The 21806-nt window shown below is 40.6% G+C and overlaps 1 protein-coding gene across 6 annotated transcripts in view; it reads right to left on the reverse strand.

Moving 5' to 3' along the window:
• The window catches only part of LOC126295326 (uncharacterized), a 1177740-nt gene that overhangs the window by 121202 nt on the left and 1034732 nt on the right, over positions 1–21806 (reverse strand). For 5 of the 6 annotated variants that reach the window (XM_049987791.1, XM_049987790.1, XM_049987792.1 and 2 more), the window contains exon 2: positions 13037–13196. In XM_049987791.1, the coding sequence (XP_049843748.1) occupies positions 13037–13196 (160 nt within the window). Of the gene's footprint in view, positions 1–13036; positions 13197–15613; positions 15699–21806 lie in introns of those variants that run through there. The other variant, XM_049987793.1, reaches the window with a different exon arrangement.

Raw genomic sequence — 21806 nt, forward strand, 5'->3', positions numbered from 1 at the left:
CCCTGTGAGGACCATCAGTCAATGCGATTTAAGCCACGTGCAGTCACTTAATTCTTGATAGCAGAGGGTGTCACCCCAAAGGAGATTCGTCAGAGAATGAAAGCAATTTACAGATATGGTGTCGATGTCAGTAATGTGCGTCGTTGGGAGAGTAAGTTTAAAGATGCTGAGGCGGGAACATCTGACCTGCATGATAAACAAAGAGTCGGACATCGTGTGACAGCAACCACAGAGTTTCACAAGCAAAATGTTGGCAGATTGGTTCAGGATAATCATCGTATCACTCAGATAGAAACTGCAAGCACAGTCGGCATTTCACAACGTGTGGGTCACACACTTCATGTGCCACCACAGAAGAACTTCAGAGACTGAATCTCACCACCATACAGCATCTTCCGTACAGTCCAGATTTAGCACTGTCTCACTTCCACTTGTTCCCTAAAATGAAAGACGATCTGCAGGGACATCATTATGTTTCTGATGAAGATGTTGAGAGGACTGTGGGACTGTGGTTGCAGAAATATTGTGTCAACTTCTTCCTTGATGGCTTCAGAAAATGTGTCCATTGCAAGCAAAAATGTATCCAATTCTACATCTACATACATACTCCGCAATCCACAATATGGTGCATGGCGGAGGGTACCTTGTACCACAACTAGCATCTTCTGTCCCTGTTCCACTCCCAAACAGAACGAGGGAAAAATGACTGCCTATATGCCTCTGTACGAACCCTAATCTCTCTTATCTTATCTTTGTGGTCTTTCCGCAAAAAGTAAGTTGGCGGCAGTAAAATTGTACTGCAGTCAGCCTCAAATGCTGGTTCTCTAAATTTCCTCAGTAGCGATTCACGAAAAGAACGCCTCCTTTCCTCTAGAGACTCCCACCGGAGTTCCTGGAGCATTTCCGTAACACTCGTGTGATGATCAAACCTACCAGTAACAAATCTAGCAGCCCACCTCTGAAATGCTTCTATGTCCTCCCTCAATCCATCCTGATAGGGATCCCAAACTCTCGAGCAGTACTCGAGAATAGGTCGTATTAGTGTTTTATTAGCAGTCTCCTTTACAGATGAACCACATCTTCCCAACATTCTACCAATGAACCGAAGACGACTATCCGCCTTCCACACAAGTGCCTTACATGCTTGTCCCACTTGATATCGCTCTGCAATGTTACGCCCAAATATTTAATCGACGTGACTGTGGCAAGCGCTACACTACTAATGGAATATTCAAACGTTATGGGATTCTTTTTCCTATTCATCTGCATTAATTTACATTTATCTATATTTAGACTTAGCTGCCATTTTTTACACCAATCACAAATCCTGTCCAAGTCACCTTGCATCCTCCTACAGTCACTCAACAACGACACCTTCCAATATACAACAGCATCATCAGCAAACAGCCACACATTGCTATCCACCCTATCCAAAAAGATTGTTTATATAGATAGAAAACAACAGCGGACCTACCACACTTCCCTGGGGCACTCCAGATGATACCCTAACCTCTGATGAACACTCACCATCGAGGACAACATACTGGGTTCCATTACTTAAGAAGTCTTTGAGCCACTCACATACTTGGGAACCAGTCCCATATGCTTGTACCTTAGTTAGGAATCTGCAGTGGGGCACCGAGTCAAACGCTTTCCGGAAGATTATGTAGAAAAGTGAATATTGGTAATATGATTTATTAAACTATTCCCATCCAAACCCAGTTAAAAAAGTTGGAGGCATTACTTTTCATTCAACCCTCATATTACCAGTACATCTACTATCCCCAGGTAGCATATGCTGTCATTGGACCCAAATTCGACATCACCTTTCCGAGTGAACTTGTTTTCATTTTCTGGCACTGTATTATGAGCAGTAATAGTCCAGAAATGCTCCATTTGGATATGTCCAGAGATAGTTTTATGTCTGGAGACTTCTCTTCATTAAGAACATGCTGTGTTCTACCTTGGGCGCTGATGACCACACTATTTAGCACCTGAAAACCTCAAACCACACACACTGCTCTACTTGCTACGGACTCTTCAGTCAATTACAAGTGTGATGTCATCAGTCATACGACCACACCGCCACCTGAGAGATCGATCTGCCGGATGCGATTCTCTCGATAAACGGAGCAGAAGAGCGGCTGTGTTAGCCAATGAGTACACAGCCAGTCGCAGTACTTATGCTCACCGCTAGGCCACTTCGTGTGCAGCAGGGGAGCAGTGCAGTTGTGCCAGTCTACAGTTCATGGCCGCGCTCACTGGTCAGCTAGTGCCGATGTTGGTCATCGTCTGCAGCTGTCATTGCTGCCATTAAGTCTTTGTAGCTAGGTTCCAAGTTAGTCTTCAAATTCACCGGATTCGACATTCAAGATTACGAGGGATTAATTCGTCACTGCAAGATTTGTGACGTGTAAATTGTGTCATTCTGCAGATACTTAGTCTAGTCGCATCTTCTATAATTGTCAGCGAACTGATCGTGGACTACAGAAAAGTTAAGTAATAAATACTTTCTTATTTTGTACTACCGCTAATTAATTGTTTCTTCCTGTTGTAGCTACCAAACAGTCTTGGCATAGTAGAACCCACGTACCCACCTCTTCGGCTACCTCATATTTGCCACGTCATGTTGATGGACTCGATTATGGAGGAAAATAGAGGGCTACAACAGGGAATAATGTCAGTGCCGTAAGTACACTCTGCCGTATGCCACAAATTGAAGAGTGTGTGTGTGTGTGTGTGTGTGTGTGTGTGTGTGTATTTAGGACACTCAACAGCATAGTTATTAGCACTCTTCTTAAAAATAAACCAATAAAAATGTGGCTGTTGTTGTTGTTGTTGTGGTCTTCAGTCCTGAGACTGGTTTGATGTAGCGCTCCATGCTACTCTATCCTGTGCAAGCTTCTTCATCTCCCAGTACCTACTGCAGCCTACATCCTTCTGAATCTGTCTAGTGTATTCATCCCTTGCTCTCCCTCTACGATTTTTACCCTCCACACTGCCCTCTAATGCTAAATTTGTGATCCCTTGATGCCTCAGAACATATCCTACCAACCGATCCCTTCTTCCAGTCAAGTTGTGCCACAAACTTCTTTTCTCTCCTATTCTATTCAGTACCTCCTCATTAGTTATGTGATCTACCCATCTAATCTTAAGCATTCTTCTGTAGCACCACATTTCAAAAGCTTCTATTCTCTTCTTGTCCAAACTGTTAATCGACCATGTTTCACTTCCATACATGGCTACACTCCATACAAATACTTTTAGAAACGACTTTCTGACACTTAAATCAATACCTGATGTTAACCAATTTCTCTTCTTCAGAAACGCTTTCCTTGCCATTGCCAGTCTACATTTTATATCCTCTCTACTTCGACCATCATCAGTTATTTTGCTCCCCAAATAGTAAAACTCCTTTACTACTTTAAGCGTCTCATTTCCTAATCTAATTACCCGACTACATTCCATTACCCTCATTTTGCCTTTGTTGATGTTCATCTTATATCCTTCCTTCAAGACATTGTCCATTCTGTTCAACTGCTCTACCAAGTCCTTTGCTGTCTCTGACAATTACAATGTTATCGGCAAACCTCAAAGTTTTTATTTCTTCTCCATGGATTTTAATACCTACTACGAATTTTTCTTTTGTTTCCTTTACTGCTTGCTCAATATACAGACTGAATAACATCGGGGATAGGCTACAACCCTGTCTCACTCCCTTCCCAACCACTGCTTCCCTTTCGTGTCCCTCGACTCTAACTGCCATCTGGTTTCTGTACAAATTGTAAATAACCTTTCGCTCCCTGTATTTTATCCCTGCCACCTTCAGAATTTGAAAGAGAGTATTCCAGTCAACATTGTCAAAAGCTTTCTCTAAGTCTACAAATGCTAGAAATGTAGGTTTGCCTTTCCTTAATCTAGCTTCTAAGATAAGTCGTAGGGTCAGTATTGCCTCACGTGTTCCCATATTTCTACGCAATCCAAACTGATCCTCCCTGAGGTCAGCTTCTATAAGTTTTTCCATTCTTCTGTAAAGAATTCGCGTTAGTATTTTGCAGCTGTGACTTATTAAACTGATAGTTCGGTAAGTTTCATATCTGTCAACAGCCACTTTCCAGAATGAGATTTTTCACTCTGCAGCGATGTGTGCACTGATATGAAACTTCCTGGCAGATTAAACTGTGTGTCCGACCGAGACTCGAACTCGGGACCTTTGCCTTTGCCTGTGGCTAAGCCATGTCTCCACTATATCCTTTCTTTCAGGGGTGCTAGTTCTGCAAGGTTCGCAGAAGAGCTTCTGTAAAGTTTGGAAGGTAGGAGACGATGTACTGCCAGAAGTAAAGCTGTGAGTACAGGGCGTGCGTCGTGCTTCGGTAGCTCAGATGGTAGAGCACCTGCCCGTGAAAGGCAAAGGTCCCGAGTTCGAGTCTCGGTCGGGCACACAGTTTAATCTGCCACGAAGTTTCAACACCCACTTTCTTTGGGATTGGAATTATTATATTCTTCTTGAAGTCTGAGGGAATTTCGCCTGTCTCATACATCTTGCTTGCCAGAGGGTAGAGTTTTGTCATGACTGGCTCTCCCAAGGCTGTCAGTAGTTCTAGTGGAATATTGTCTACTCCCGGGGCCTTGTTTCGCTCAGGTCTTTCAGTGCTCTATCAAACTCTTCACGCAGTATCGTATCGCCCATTTCATCTCCATCTACATCCTCTTCCCTTTCTATAACATTGTCCTCAAGTATATTGCCTTTGTATAGTCCCTCTATATACTACTTCCACCTTTCTGCTTTCCCTTACTAATGTGGTTTAAACAATTAAAACTCAAAAAAGTCAAAGCAGTCCCACACTGAGGGAAATGAGAGTAAGGTGGCAGTGCAGCAACCGTGCATCACCGCTCGAGGCAAGTTCCTAGCGGAGGCAATCTATCGTTGCATTCCTCCGACCTGTTATGAAGTGTCAAATGTGTACCTGTGTCGTGTTGATGACTGATCAGCGCTTGTACAGTGTAATGTTGAGTTTGTGTTGTTGTGGATGGAGACAGTGAAACCTAGTGCTGACACACAGCCTAATAAACTCAAATAACATCATGGGGGTTGCCGAGCTCGACACCTCCACCCGACGAGCGGCCTCGCCACCGACAGTCACGTGTCGTCAACTTTGAGAGCCACCACAGAAAGGTTTGGAATTAATCCAAGCCACCAGTGCCAGAACTGGTGATCAGGAACTTTGTGCCATCACCTCTCCTCCCCTTGCAGGCCGAACACTGGGCGTGAAAATTTTCCACCAACATTGTCCGAACCGTCTTACCTCGGAGTCGAGTGTAGAGATGGGCAAACTCGTTCATCCTTGGGAACTAGTTCACTGCTGATCATTCTTTTTTGAGAACCGTTCATTTTTACTCGTTCACCATTCATTTGTGCTTGGTATATGGTTCTTATGAAAAATTGAAAACTAGTAGTGTAGGTGACTGAAGAATGGATGGCACCAGGAGGGGGCACTTGCCTACCTCCTGGAGTATAGAGTTTTTATTCATTACAGAATTCTTATACACTTTTAGAAATAATTTCTGTGATTCTGCAGAACCTCTCGTTCAGGCAACCGTAGTCTTGTGTGGCTGATCACAGGGAAATAATATAGGATGGCGCACGGAAAACCGGTCTCAAGTACAGACCTGCTCGCCAATTACGGATGATATGTTGCCCATTACAAGCAGATCCAACAGACAGACAAACGTGTAATAATTAGGCAGTGAAGAAATATCAAGCTAATGCGAGCAACAATTGCGAAACAATCGATGACGATGTGTAGAGAGCTGGAGAAGAGAACGTGAAAATCTCACGCGACGCGCATGGGCTATAGCTCATTTAATCTTGTAAACCTGTTGGTGGCTGTTTCCCAAGTTAATAAATCACAAGTGTATCATATAGAATTCTTCGTTTCGATTTCCACTACAGAGCTATGCTACGTTGTAAACAATAATCATTTACACCCTATATATATTTCACGTTGTCTCTGAGTTTGTAGGCGAAGTAGAGACTTTATGGAACCATAAAATAAAATCTGGTTTTCTCACACTTGCTTTCTCACACATGCTTAGTAAAAATTAGGTATTTATGTTGCATTATTAAAGTTAATGCAGCAATAATAATAACAATAATTAAGTTCGCAGTAATAAAGTTTTTGGTTTGAAAGCTCCTTCTGGACAAATGTTTTTGAGATAATAAGTAAATACGATTTTATGGCAATCTATGTCTTTTCAAATGGAGAGGCACCGCTTTTCCTACTGAGCCAAAATGACCCACAAACCACTTTCTTTCTTTTTTTCAAAAAAACCCAACTAGCAGGTAGTGCAAATTGGAAACAACAAAACTTAAAAATAATTAGAGCCTTCCTAAATGTAATGTTTTATATATGAAAGCTGCACGAAAATCATTTTATATGAGTTTTCTTACACTAAAAATTAAGCAAATAATTGAAAGTTAGCTGCTAAATCAAGTCGATGAAACCAAAAACTTTATGGGAAAAAAAAGAACCCCTTGCCTTGTTCTAAGTATGTCTTCTGCTGTTCATCAATAGAATGAAGTGAGCTGATATTCCCCTTTTGTTACCTGAAAAGGCGTACCTATTACATACAACGTAATTTTTATGTAATTTACGAAACTATAAAATTCTTTTTGATTACCGGTCGTGGACGCTGAATAGCCAGAACCAAGTGCAAGAACAGTTTAGAACACATGTAAAATAGGCGAGCGCAGTGAACGAAACGAGCAACTGGATACTGGACTAACTAGGAGCAGTCGGCAGTGGAACTGAGACAGGTGGTCATGCAAAGAACGACGAGTGCGGCCGAGGGAGGCAGACTGAGACGAGCACACGATCGAGGCTGGAATGAGAATTGCCAAAGTGACCGCCGCGACCGAAGTGAACTATGAACCGATTGTTCCTCGTTCCCGGGAACTATAAGTAGACCGTCGCGACCAAAGTGAACTATGAACCGATTGTTCCTCGTCCCCGGGAATTATTAGTAGACTGCCGCAACCGAAGTGAACTATGAACCAATCGTTCCTTGGAATTTGTTCCTCAGTCCTCTCGTTCATCTTGGTGAACCGTTCCTTTGCACCCGTTCGTTCGCGAACTACCCGTCTCTAGTCAAGTGCCACCACACAGGCACGCATTAGTGACTTTGGCTACAGAGGAGCGTAGTTAAAAGTAAAAATTCAAACAATACAATGTCGCTTGCTATTACAATCACTCTCTCGCATTTTTGGTCACTTTCACCTATCAAACACATGCAGTCCCGGTTTGGAACATATGTTGTGTTTGAACATTACAAATTAATCTCAAAGAGAATTGTCTACTGACACACAGTCAACACAGATTTGGAAAATATTGTTCTTGTGAAATGTAACAAGATCTTTTCTAACACAAAGTGGTGAGTGATACAGACCAGGGATTTCAAATTGATTCCGTATTTCTAGATTTCCAGAAGGCTTCTGACACTGTACCTCCAAGTGGTTTGTAATCAAATTGCTCACATATGGAATATTGTCTCACTTATGCGACTGGATTCGTGATTTCCTGAGAGGTCACAGTTCGTAGTAACTGATGGAATGTCATCGAGTAAAACAGAAGAGATTTTCGGCGGTCCCCAAGGAAGTGTTAAAGGCCCTCTGCTGTTCCTTATCTATATAAATGATGTAAGAGACTGAGTAGTCATCTTAAGTTGTTTGCACACGTGATGTCATTTGTCATCTAGAAGATGAAGTGTTAAAGGCCCTCTGCTGTTCCTTATCTATATAAATGATGTAAGAGACTGAGTAATCATCTTAAGTTGTTTGCACACGTGATGTCATTTGTCATCTAGAAGAGTCATCAGAAGATCAAACGAATTGCAAAACCATTTAGAAAAGATATGGTGCAAATATAGGCAATTGACCCTAAGTAATGAAAAGTCTGAGGTCACCCACATGAGTGATAAAAAGAATCCACTAAACTTCTGTTATGTGATAAATCAGTCTCATCTAAAAGCTCTAAATTCAACTAAATACCTAGGAGCTACAATTACGAACAACTTAAATTGGAAAGAACTCATAGAAAATGTTGTGGGGAAGGCGAACCCAAGACTGTGTTTTATTGGCAGAACACTGAGAAAATGCAACCAATCTATTAAAGAGACTGCCTACACTTCGCTTGTCCATCCTCCTGTACACTGAGAAAGTGAAAAGAAGGGCAGCACATTTGATATCAAGAAACAGTGGAGAGTGTAACAGACATGATAAAAGATATTTAATAATATTAATAATAATAATAAAAGTGTTTCTCATTGTAGTCTGATCCTCTCGCTCAATTTCACTGACCAATTTTCAACTTTCTCCTTCAAATGTGAAAAATATTGTGTTGATGCAGGTCCACATAGGAAGAAACAATAACCATAATAAAATAAGGGAAACTGGATCTCGCACAGAAAGGTAAACGAGAGTGGGGTACTAGAAGATTATTGTGAATGTGGTTCGATGAACCCTCTCTGCCAGGCACATAAGTGTGATTTGCAAAGTATCCTTGTAGATATATATTGCAAAATATTCAACTTTGCCAATGTTAAAATGTGGTAGTAAAATCCTAATCATTTACACCCTATATATATTTCACGTTGTCTCTGAGTTTGTAGGCGAAGTAGAGACTTTATGGAACCATAAAATAAAATCTGGTTTTCTCACACTTGCTTTCTCACACATGCTTAGTAAAAATTAGGTATTTATGTTGCATTATTAAAGTTAATGCAGCAATAATAATAACAATAATTAAGTTCGCAGTAATAAAGTTTTTGGTTTGAAAGCTCCTTCTGGACAAATGTTTTTGAGATAATAAGTAAATACGATTTTATGGCAATCTATGTCTTTTCAAATGGAGAGGCACCGCTTTTCCTACTGAGCCAAAATGACCCACAAACCACTTTCTTTCTTTTTTTCAAAAAAACCCAACTAGCAGGTAGTGCAAATTGGAAACAACAAAACTTAAAAATAATTAGAGCCTTCCTAAATGTAATGTTTTATATATGAAAGCTGCACGAAAATCATTTTATATGAGTTTTCTTACACTAAAAATTAAGCAAATAATTGAAAGTTAGCTGCTAAATCAAGTCGATGAAACCAAAAACTTTATGGGAAAAAAAAGAACCCCTTGCCTTGTTCTAAGTATGTCTTCTGCTGTTCATCAATAGAATGAAGTGAGCTGATATTCCCCTTTTGTTACCTGAAAAGGCGTACCTATTACATACAACGTAATTTTTATGTAATTTACGAAACTATAAAATTCTTTTTGATTACCGGTCGTGGACGCTGAATAGCCAGAACCAAGTGCAAGAACAGTTTAGAACACATGTAAAATAGGCGAGCGCAGTGAACGAAACGAGCAACTGGATACTGGACTAACTAGGAGCAGTCGGCAGTGGAACTGAGACAGGTGGTCATGCAAAGAACGACGAGTGCGGCCGAGGGAGGCAGACTGAGACGAGCACACGATCGAGGCTGGAATGAGAATTGCCAAAGTGACCGCCGCGACCGAAGTGAACTATGAACCGATTGTTCCTCGTTCCCGGGAACTATAAGTAGACCGTCGCGACCAAAGTGAACTATGAACCGATTGTTCCTCGTCCCCGGGAATTATTAGTAGACTGCCGCAACCGAAGTGAACTATGAACCAATCGTTCCTTGGAATTTGTTCCTCAGTCCTCTCGTTCATCTTGGTGAACCGTTCCTTTGCACCCGTTCGTTCGCGAACTACCCGTCTCTAGTCAAGTGCCACCACACAGGCACGCATTAGTGACTTTGGCTACAGAGGAGCGTAGTTAAAAGTAAAAATTCAAACAATACAATGTCGCTTGCTATTACAATCACTCTCTCGCATTTTTGGTCACTTTCACCTATCAAACACATGCAGTCCCGGTTTGGAACATATGTTGTGTTTGAACATTACAAATTAATCTCAAAGAGAATTGTCTACTGACACACAGTCAACACAGATTTGGAAAATATTGTTCTTGTGAAATGTAACAAGATCTTTTCTAACACAAAGTGGTGAGTGATACAGACCAGGGATTTCAAATTGATTCCGTATTTCTAGATTTCCAGAAGGCTTCTGACACTGTACCTCCAAGTGGTTTGTAATCAAATTGCTCACATATGGAATATTGTCTCACTTATGCGACTGGATTCGTGATTTCCTGAGAGGTCACAGTTCGTAGTAACTGATGGAATGTCATCGAGTAAAACAGAAGAGATTTTCGGCGGTCCCCAAGGAAGTGTTAAAGGCCCTCTGCTGTTCCTTATCTATATAAATGATGTAAGAGACTGAGTAGTCATCTTAAGTTGTTTGCACACGTGATGTCATTTGTCATCTAGAAGATGAAGTGTTAAAGGCCCTCTGCTGTTCCTTATCTATATAAATGATGTAAGAGACTGAGTAATCATCTTAAGTTGTTTGCACACGTGATGTCATTTGTCATCTAGAAGAGTCATCAGAAGATCAAACGAATTGCAAAACCATTTAGAAAAGATATGGTGCAAATATAGGCAATTGACCCTAAGTAATGAAAAGTCTGAGGTCACCCACATGAGTGATAAAAAGAATCCACTAAACTTCTGTTATGTGATAAATCAGTCTCATCTAAAAGCTCTAAATTCAACTAAATACCTAGGAGCTACAATTACGAACAACTTAAATTGGAAAGAACTCATAGAAAATGTTGTGGGGAAGGCGAACCCAAGACTGTGTTTTATTGGCAGAACACTGAGAAAATGCAACCAATCTATTAAAGAGACTGCCTACACTTCGCTTGTCCATCCTCCTGTACACTGAGAAAGTGAAAAGAAGGGCAGCACATTTGATATCAAGAAACAGTGGAGAGTGTAACAGACATGATAAAAGATATTTAATAATATTAATAATAATAATAAAAGTGTTTCTCATTGTAGTCTGATCCTCTCGCTCAATTTCACTGACCAATTTTCAACTTTCTCCTTCAAATGTGAAAAATATTGTGTTGATGCAGGTCCACATAGGAAGAAACAATAACCATAATAAAATAAGGGAAACTGGATCTCGCACAGAAAGGTAAACGAGAGTGGGGTACTAGAAGATTATTGTGAATGTGGTTCGATGAACCCTCTCTGCCAGGCACATAAGTGTGATTTGCAAAGTATCCTTGTAGATATATATTGCAAAATATTCAACTTTGCCAATGTTAAAATGTGGTAGTAAAATCCTAACTGAACTGAAGAAGAAACAACAGGCAGGGTGATCCAGCTACCCTGATACGAACAACTTAAATTGGAGAGAACTCATAGAAAATGTTGTTGGGAAGGCGAAAGAACTTTCCCCCCTTCAAACAGCTGTGTACCGCAAGTCTCTAGAGGACTGGAAGGTTCCAAACGATTGGAAAAGAGCGCAGGTAGTCCAGTCTTCAAGAAGGGTCATCAAGCAGATGCGCAAAACTATAGACCTATATCTCTGACATCGATCTGTTGTAGAATTTTAGAACATGTTTTTTGCTTGCGTACTGTGTCATTTCTGGAAACCCAAAATCTACTCTGTAGGAATCAACATGGATTCCGGAAACAGCAATCGTGTGGGACCCAACTCGCTTTATTTGTTCATGAGACCCAGAAAATATTAGATACAGGTTCCCAGGTGGATGCCATTTTCCTTGACTTCCGGAAGGTGTTCGATACAGTTCTGCACTGTCGACTGATAAACAAAGTAAGAACCTACGGAATATCAGACCAGCTGTGTGGCTGGATTGAAGAATTTTTAGCAAACAGAACACAGCATGTAGATCTCAATGGAGAGATGGCTACAGACCATAAAGTAACTTCTAGCGTGCCACAGGGGAGTGTTATGGGACCATTGCCTTTCACAATATATATATATATATATATATATATATATATATATATATATATATATATAAAAATGACCTAGTAGATAGTGTCGGAAGTTCAATGCGGCTTTTCGCGGATGATGCTGTAGTATACAGAGAAGTTGCAGCATTATAAAATTGCAGCGAAATGCAGGAAGATTTGCAGCGGACAGGCACTTGGTGCAGGGAGTGCCAACTGACCCTTAACATACACAAATGTAATGTATTGCGAAAACATAGAAAGAAGGATCCTTTATTGTACGATTATATGATAGCGGAACAAACACTGGTAGCAGTTACTTCTGTAAAATATCTGGGAGTATGCATACGGAATGATTTGAAGTGGAATGATCGTATAAAATTAATTGTTGGTAAGGCGGGTGTCAGGTTGAGATTCATTGGGAGAGTCCTTAGAAAATGTAGTCCATCAACAAAGGTGGTGGCTTACAAAACACTCGTTCGACCTATACTGGAGTATTGCTCATCAGTGTGGGATCCGTACCAGATTGGGTTGATGGAGGAGATAGAAAAGATCCAAAGAAGAGCGGCGCGTTTCGTCACAGGGTTATTTGGTAAGTGTGATAGCATTACCGAGATGTTTAGCAGACTCGAGTGGCAGACTCTGCAACAGAGGCGCTCAGCATCGAGGTGTAGCTCGCTGTCCAGGTTTTGAGAGGGTGCATTTTTGGATGAGGTATCAAATATATTGCTTCCCCCTACTTATACCTCGAGAGGAGATCACGAATGTAAAATTAGAGAGACTCGAGCGCGCAAGGAGGCTTTCCGACAGTCATTCTTTCCGCGAACCGTACATGACTGGAGCAGGAAATGGAGGTAATGACAGTGGCACGTAAAGTGCCCTCCGCCACACACTGTTTGGTGGCTTGTGGAGTATAAATGTAGATGTAGATGTAGATAGTTCTGGGAGTGCATCAGCCATCTCACAAAACCTATAGTCATTTCACATTCGTCTGACAGTCTCGTAAAATACAGGGCAGATCAGTTGATAAACTAACCTCTGCCCCCATACCTGAAGTTAAAATACATCTGTTTAATATACGCCACTTCAAAATCTGGCTTACAGGATAAATTTGTAGATGTAGGTGTACTTTGTGCTCACCCTCAAGTGGCTCATCATCGTCAAGGCACGTCGCACTCGTGAGGTCCGCTTCTGCAGTTAAGGTGACGCCGGCACAGATTGTTTTATGATTGAAAACAAACCGTGGAACCCACACATCTGCAGCTTTTTCGCCACCGATGATTTTAATTATGGCATTGTCCTGCAACAGAGAGACAAGCAGTGCCATACAGCTAACAGCAAATGACTACGTCATTACCATATCAGGGCAGTTCAATAATCTGTTGCAGTAGTGCAAAAACAAATTATTTACTATTCAGTGTGGTTGTCTTTTAGGAATGTACGAGGAGTGACTGGAAAGTTTTAAGAATGGGCTTGTAATTGTACAATGGTAGTACTTACATGCTCCTGTGCTGCATCTCTTTCAGAATAGATCTCTTCTGTCTGAACACATCGACTCCAATGGTGTTTCCACTTTTGGAAACATTCCTGGAAATTTTTTTCCTGAAGTGTGTTAAGGATGCTCTCCGTATTTGCCTGGATGTCATCAATCGAGTAAAATCGCTTCTCTTTCAGTGAAAATTTCAGTTTAGGAAACAGGCAGAAGTCCACAGGGGCCAAACCAGATGAATATGGTGGTTATGGAAGCACAGGAATTTTGAATTTGGTCAAAAATTCAATGATGGAGAAGGCATGGTGTAGCACCCAACTCCTGTCTTTCCACAATGCAGGCCTTTTCTTCCGCACCTTTTCGCACAAATGCTCAAGGACACATTGGTAGTATTCCTAGTTCATTGACTGTCCTCCAGTCCATGATTCACAATACTGTAGAATCGAAAAAAATCACCAACATTGTCTTCACCTTCGACCGACTTTGCCGTGCTTTTTTCACCGTGGTGAACCTGGAGTCTTTCACTGTGATGATTTGCACATTGGTTTCAGGATCATATCCATATACCCATATTTCAACACATGTAATTACCCTATTTAACAAATCTGGATCATTTTTAGTCTGATTAATCAATTCCTGGCACACTTCAAGTTGGTATTGTCTCAGGTCACTTGACAACACTTTGAGAATGCATTTTGCAGACACTCTATGCATGTTCAGATCTTCAGTTAAAATTGACTGAACTGAATAGAAACTTAAAATTAAGTTCATCAGCCATCTCCCTAATTGTAAGTCTATGATCAGAGTGCATTAAGTCGTGAAGTTTCACAACATTTTCATTCGTTTTTGAGGTGGAAGGATGGCCGGACCGTGGTTCATCTTCAAATGATTTGCGGCCATTTTTAAATTTGTTGAACTGGACAAAAACATTTGACTGGCTCATACAATTATCTCCAAAAGCTATTTTTGATAGTTCGTAAGTCTCAGAAGCTGATTTCCTGGATTTAAAACAAAATTTCATACAAACTTATTGCTCCGTTTTTACGCTCATTGTCACGCAGACAGAATCCAGCAACGATCCGTAACAGACCCACACTCAACCAGCTGCCACAACGAACTGAATAAAGGAAACATAGTTTCCTGTCAGAGAGCATTCAAGGACGAGGCAATGACTCACTCCCCACCCTCCTGCCTGTGAAACCAGTAAGCAGTAGCGAATCCATTCTTGAAACTTTCCAATCAAACCTTGTACATTTCTTCCAATGCCCAGGGCATTTTTGACCCCTCCAAAAAATAGGAATTGCCATCTTCACAAAAATATGCCTCTCATCTCGATGACGATTTCTTCATTCACACACATTATTTACCTGTGACCATTTCCTCACAGTTGGCAACAAGAAGAAATAGCTGGGTGCCAGTTTGCCAGACAGAGAGGATGTGGCAGCACTTCTAGCAGTTTTTATTTTATTTATTTATTTGGTCATGTTGATTAAATATTATACAACCAGTGTACAAGTGATACAGGATAAGTCAATTGATACAATACAATACAATGAATATTTATACATCACATTGCAAAGACATTTGTTTACTTAGCAAGAACAATTACTTGCATGCAGTATTAACGCCTGCATTATGCCAGAAACAGTTTAAGTGACTGTTCAAAATAGTAGAATAAGTGATAGTGCATGTTTTTATGTTACTGACATATATAAGCACGTAAATTTGCTTCATCGTCATGGATTGGATTGAATACAAATTTTAACTGCATTCCTTAAGAAGAGAGTGGAGGCTCAAAAGTGTGGGATACATGCAAGTTCACATTTTCTCATAATGACATAGATAAATTTAAAATGTAAACAATTTCAGTTAAACGACAAATAACAGCACACACTTTATCTTTAAGGGTGTGCTTTTCTTAGGCAGTTTCCCCCACTCTTATACCTTATAACTTTCATTCATTTTATAGAAAGTTTGTTCAATAAGGAATAACTTTAGTTTCCTTTTGAAAACTTGTACATTATTTATTTCCTTTTTTATATTGATAGGGAGCTTATTGAAGACCTCTATACCTGACTCAGTAACTCGCCTATGTACTTTAGTGAGAGTTGCAGAGCCTTCGTGAAAATTTTTCACCTGTCTTGCATCATGGTTGAGGATATCACAATTTTTCTGAAACAATTCCCTGTTGTTGGCTACAAATAACATCAGTGAGTATATATACTGACCTGTGATGGCAAGTATCCTGAGAGATTTGAAGAGTCCTCTGCTTGATGCCCCATTAGGGACCCCACATATTAGTCTCACTGCTCGTTTTTGTATTGTGAAGACTTTTTCAACACCTGCAGCATTTCCCCAGAAGATTATGCTATAGGAGAGAATAGAATGGAAATACACAAAATATGGCAACAACATTATTTCTCTGTCCACTAACTGATGGAGGGCTCTTAGTGCAAAGTACAATGAGCTAAGTTTCTTGACCAGCTGATCAATTTGGTCTTTCCATCTTAGGTGACTGTCTAGCTGACTACCTAGGAATTTTGTATGTGTGGTTTCATTAATTTTGTGAGCGTTAACATGTATTTCAGGAATGAGCTGTATCATATTGGTTTTTGAAAGATTTAAGGTTAGGCTATTCGCAGTGAACCATTTGTGTACTTGAGTAGTGTCTGTCATGGCTGTATCCTGCATTGTGGAGTTGGGTCCTTGTACGAGGATACTTATATCATTGAGAAACATTACTATTTTTGCTCTGTTATTTATTGTGGTTGGTAGATTATTAATGTTTTTTGTACTGACTACTTGAAATGTATCAACACCAGCCAGATTATAACATAGTATACAGTACAAAGACAACATTATGGAAAGGATAGTTGGTACGCACCATGTACTGAGTCACAGATAGGCCCCCAGTATGCTTTCACCCGAACAGGCCTCAACTGGAATTAGGTAATGTACACACACGTTCACGCAAATGCAGCTCACACACACACGACCACAGACTCCGGCTGCCGAGATCAGATTGCGAGCTACGGTGCATGACGGGAGAAGCAGTCTCTGCAGTCGGGGTAAGGAGGAGGCAGGGGTGGGGTGGGGGAAGGTATGGCAAGAAAAAAGGAATAAAAGTGAGATAGTGTTAATACTTTCATCCTTCTTTACCTCCTCTGCATTACTGCAGATTGTGTGTCGCTGAGCACATTTGTACTGTGCATGCAGTACACCTGAGGTGCCTAGTTGTTTCCACTGCCCTGTGTGGAAGTTCTTGTACACTTCACTAACCTGCTGTCTTCATCATGATGATGTTCCCGGCGCAGAAAACAGCACGCAGGTCATGGATTCTTTTTCTTGAGGCTGAAATTAGCTTCGCAAGGAACTGCTGCCATGAATAAACTATAACTCGTTTGGGATGCCACTTGTGTTTTTATTGATATAGACATGAAAAACTATTCTTGATCACAACGTATTGAACATTATTCCACAGTCATTCTATCTGGCTAAAATAACATAAAATACATGTCTGTCAACTGGAACAGTCAGAAAGGGAGAATAAAATTACACGAATCAAATATTACCGTTACAGACAACATGTCTGTACCTAGCAACGGTCGGAACTGTAGTAAATAAAATTGCATGAAACAAATACTGCTATGACAGACGACATGTCTGTCTACTGGAACAGTCAGAACTGCAGTGCCAGACTGCCCGAGACTCTTCGCGCGCCAAGCCGGCAAGCCCAGACTCTTTGTCTTTAAATATGTCTGCTTGTGTCTGTACATGTGTGGATGGATATCTGTGTGTGTGCGAGTGTATACCTGTCCTTTTTCCCCCTAAGGTAAGTATTTCCAGTCCCGGGATTGGAATGACTCCTTACCCTCTCCCTTAAAACCCACATCCTTTCATCTTTCCCTCTCCTTCCCTCTTTCCTGACGAAGCAACCGTGGGTTTAGAAAGCTTGAAATTTTGTGTGTGTGTTTTTTTATTGTGCCTATCTACCAGCGCTTTCCCGCTTGGTAAGTCATGGAATCTTTGTTTTTAATATATTTTTCCCATGTGGAATGTTCCTTTATATTTTATTTATATAATTATGTAGTTCTCAATTCGTTTGAGCAATCAATCATTCGTGATAGGAAACACAGTCATAACTCAGTCACACAAAATGATTCAGAAATTTTACTTGTTAGATTTAAATCAGGCGATGATTCTTCTTTTCTGCAGGATCGTGCTTTGTGGCAGTCTGCTAATCTGTACAAATAAAATGCCTCGTATTTTGGGGAGCGTTGTATAATCAGTCATGAAAACCTCAGGTCAAGCGGATATTTGGCTTGCTTTGATGAAGTTTAACCTTCCGAAGAAGTAATGGAACTCTTGGATTATTAAATGCAGGTTCGTATCCAGTCATTCGGAAGATCCCTTCTGATTAACAACTATGCAATATATCGATGAATATCATTAATTCTCATATGTCAAATAATCTAAAAATAATGTAAATTGTTACACACCTTTTGTATGAAGGAGCAAAAAATATATATATATAATTTCCCTTTCAATCATACTATTTCGTATCAGTTATCTTTTGTCATAAATCTCAAAATTCAGATTACAATTCTTCAAACAATGCTCAGGCTAACTAGCACAAAGACAATCTCGGAAGCGTTTTTTCTAACAACCACCAGAGAGAGTACTACAAAGAATAATTATGCACTCATGGCATAGCTATTGTATGAAACTACTTTGCACATGGATTCTACAAGTATGAAGATAGAACATAAGTAAATGTCATCCAAGAGTAGAATTGTATCAGAACAATTCATCGAATATAAAGAGATATTACAAGGTTTAATTAATAATAGCAACTAAAGTTTAACGTTTTGGCGCCCTGCCGCCAAACACAGCAGCCAATCACAGAGCAGCAGCATCATGCTGGCGGTCTTTCTCACAGGAATGGTACCGAATCTAACATCTGTCACCAGTACTTCATCCCACATTGTGTCATCTCTATGCTTCTTGCATCTCCACTGCCCTGGGAATAGCTTCCTGGAGCCTAATATGATGGCTGAATAGGCCATAAATATTACAAGGGATAGCAGGGTAGTTGTGAGGAGAGGGTAGCACAGCTAGGTGCAAGCCAGGAGGTTACACGGAGGATTGGGGGGGGGGGGGGGGGAGAAAAGTAAAAAGGGTGTTGGTTCGGTGGTGGAATAATAGAACACTGTGTTGTGCTAGAATAGAATTAGGGAGTGGGAGAGATGGGTAAAGGACTCTTGGTCTCCCTCTACGATTTTTACCCCCCACCCCGCTTCCCTCCAGTACTAAACTGATGATCCCTTGATGTCTCAGAATGCGTCCAACCAACTGATCCCCTCTTGTAGTCAGGTTGTGCCACAAATTTCTTTTCTCTTCACCACATCATTAGTTACCTGATCTACCCATCTCATCTTCAGCATTCTTCTGTAGCACCACGTTTCAAAAGACTCTTGTCTAAACTGTTTATTGTCCACGTTTCACTTCCATAAATGGCTACACTCCATACAACTACTTTTAGAAAAGACTTCCTCACACTTAAATCTCAGTCTGGCAACTGCTTCATCGACGATCAACTTCATATGGTAATTCCATTTTAAATCAATCCTAATGCGTACTCCCAGATAATTTATGGAATTAACTGCTTCCAGTTGCTCACCTGCTATTTTGTAGCTAAATGATAAGGGAACTATTGTTCTATGTATTCGCAGCACAATACACTTGTCTACATTGAGATTCAATTGCCATTCCCTGCACCATACGTCAATTCGCTGCAGATCCTCCTGCATTTCAGTACAATTTTCCAATGTTACAACCTCTCGATAGACCACAGAATCATCTACAAAAAGCCTCAGTGAACGTCCAATGTCATCCACAAGGTCATTTAGGTATATTGTGAATATTAGTGCCAGTGATGTTGAAAAACAGGATGTGATGGAATTCTTGTCAGGTTCTGTACAGAATCTGCAGCTGAGTTACCTCCCGTTTCAGGAATAATATACAACAGATTCGTCGGGTAGGTGGGTGGGTGGGGGGGGGGGGGGGGGGGAGGGGCGGAGTGGGGACAACAGTGCTCAGAGATTGGTAGAAACCACAGGTAACATCTGCCTACAAGAAGGGTGAAAGTAATGATCCACAAAACAGCTGTCCAATAACATTGACACCCACATCAACATTTAAATCTGCACCTATACTCTGGTAACCACTGTGAAGTGCATAGCACTGTATTACTTACTGGGGCTTTTCCCATTCCATTCACATATGAAGTGCGGGAAGAATGACTGAATGCTTCTGTGCACACTGCTATTAATCAAATCTCACAATCATTACAAGAGTGATAAGTAAGCGCTTGTAGTATATTCCTACAATCATATCGAACCAGTTCTCGAAACAGGGTAAGTAGGTTTTTTGAGGGATAGTTGTTATCTATCTTCAAGCGTCTGCTAGTTCAGTTTTCGTTTTCTCTGCAACTCTCCCCTGTGGGTCATAAGCCTTGTGACCATTTGTGCTGCCCTTCTTTGTATACATTCAATATCTCTTGTTAGCCCTATTTGGTATGGGTCCCAGATACTTTAGCTATGTTCTAGGATGGTCACATGAGTGACTTGTAAGCAATCTCAAAGTAGACAGATTACACTTCCCCAGGTTCTACCTGCTTTAAACACAACTACACCTAAGTGACTGTTCCATTTCATGCCTCTGCAAACTATTACAATCAGACATTTGTATGATTTTACAAATTCCAATTGTGGGCCATTGATACTGTAGCCACAGTAGGTTTTTTTTTTTTTTTTTTTTTAATTTGTGAAGTGCACAGTTTTGCATTTACAAACATTTAAACCAAGTTACTAATCTGTGCAAAACTCTGAAATCTTAATAAGATCTGACTATACTTCAAAGTACATAGCTGCATCACCTGCAAAAAGTCTGAGGTAACTATTAATATTGTCTTCAAGCCATTACCATACACCACTAAGAGCAAGTGACCCAATACACTGCCGCCTCATCTGAGGCGCCTCGCTATGGTTTATTTATTTATTTATTTATTTATTCATTCATCTGTAAACAAATTTCTTTGTATGGATGTCGTCATTATACACACACATGTACAGAGTTTCAGGGAGAGCATAAGGGCACAATTGACAGAAATGGGGGAAAGAAATACAGTAAGTAGAAATCCTTGGGTAACAGAAGATATATTGAATTTAATTGATGAAAGGAGAAAATATAAAAATGCAGTAAATGCAGCAGGCAAAAAGGAATACAAACGTCTCAAAAATGAGATCGACAGGAAGTGCAAAATGGCTAAGTGAGGATGGCTAGAGGACAAATGTAAGGATGTAGAGGCTCATCTCACTAGGGGCGAGATAGATAATGCCTACAGGAAAATTAAAGAGACCTTTGGAGATAAGAGAACCACTTGCATCAAGAGCTCAGATGTAAGCCCAGTTCTAAGCAAAGAAGGGAAAACAGAAAGGTGGAAGGAGTATATAGAAGGTCTATACAAGGGCGATGTACTTGTAGACAGTATTATGGAAATGGAACAGGATGTAGATGCAGATGAAATGAGAGATACGATACTGCGTGAAGAGTTTGACAGAGCACTGAAAGACCTGAGTCGAAACAAGGCCCCTGGAGTAGACAACATTCCATTGGAACTACTGATGGCCTTGGGAGAGCCAGTCCTGACAAAACTCTACCATCTGGTGAGCAAGATGTACGAGACAGGCAAAATACCCTCAGGCTTCAAGAAGAATGTAATAATTTCAATCCCAAAGAAAACATGTGTTGACAGATGTGAAAATTAACGAACTATCAGTTTAATAAGTCACACCTGCAAAATACTAACACGAATTCTTAACAGAAGAATGGAAAAACTAGTAGAAGCCGACCTCGAGGAAGATCAGTTTGGATTCAGTAGAAATGTTGGAACACGTGAGGCAATACTGACCCTACGACTCATCTTAGAAGCTAGATTAAGGAAGGGCAGACCTACGTTTCTAGCATTTGTAGACTTTGAAAAAGCTTTTGACAATGTGGACTGGAATACTCTCTTTCAAATTCTGAAGGTGGCAGGGGTAAAATACAGGGAGCGAAAGGCTATTTACAATTTGTACAGAAACCAGATGGCAGTTATAAGAGTCGAGGGGCATGAAAGGGAAGCAGTGGTTGGGAAGGGAGTGAGACAGGGCTGTAGCCTATCTCCGATGTTATTCAATCTTTATATTGAGTAAGCAGTGAAGGAAACAAAACAAAAGTGCAGAGTAGGTGTTAAAATCCATGGAGAAGGAATAAAAACTTTGAGGTTCACAGATGACATTGTAATTGTATCAGAGACAGCAAAGGACTTGAAAGAGCAGTTGAACGAAATGGATAGTGTCTTGAAAGGAGGATATAAGA

Source organism: Schistocerca gregaria, chromosome 11 (assembly GCF_023897955.1).
Source record: "Schistocerca gregaria isolate iqSchGreg1 chromosome 11, iqSchGreg1.2, whole genome shotgun sequence".
Lineage (NCBI taxonomy): Eukaryota > Metazoa > Arthropoda > Insecta > Orthoptera > Acrididae > Schistocerca > Schistocerca gregaria.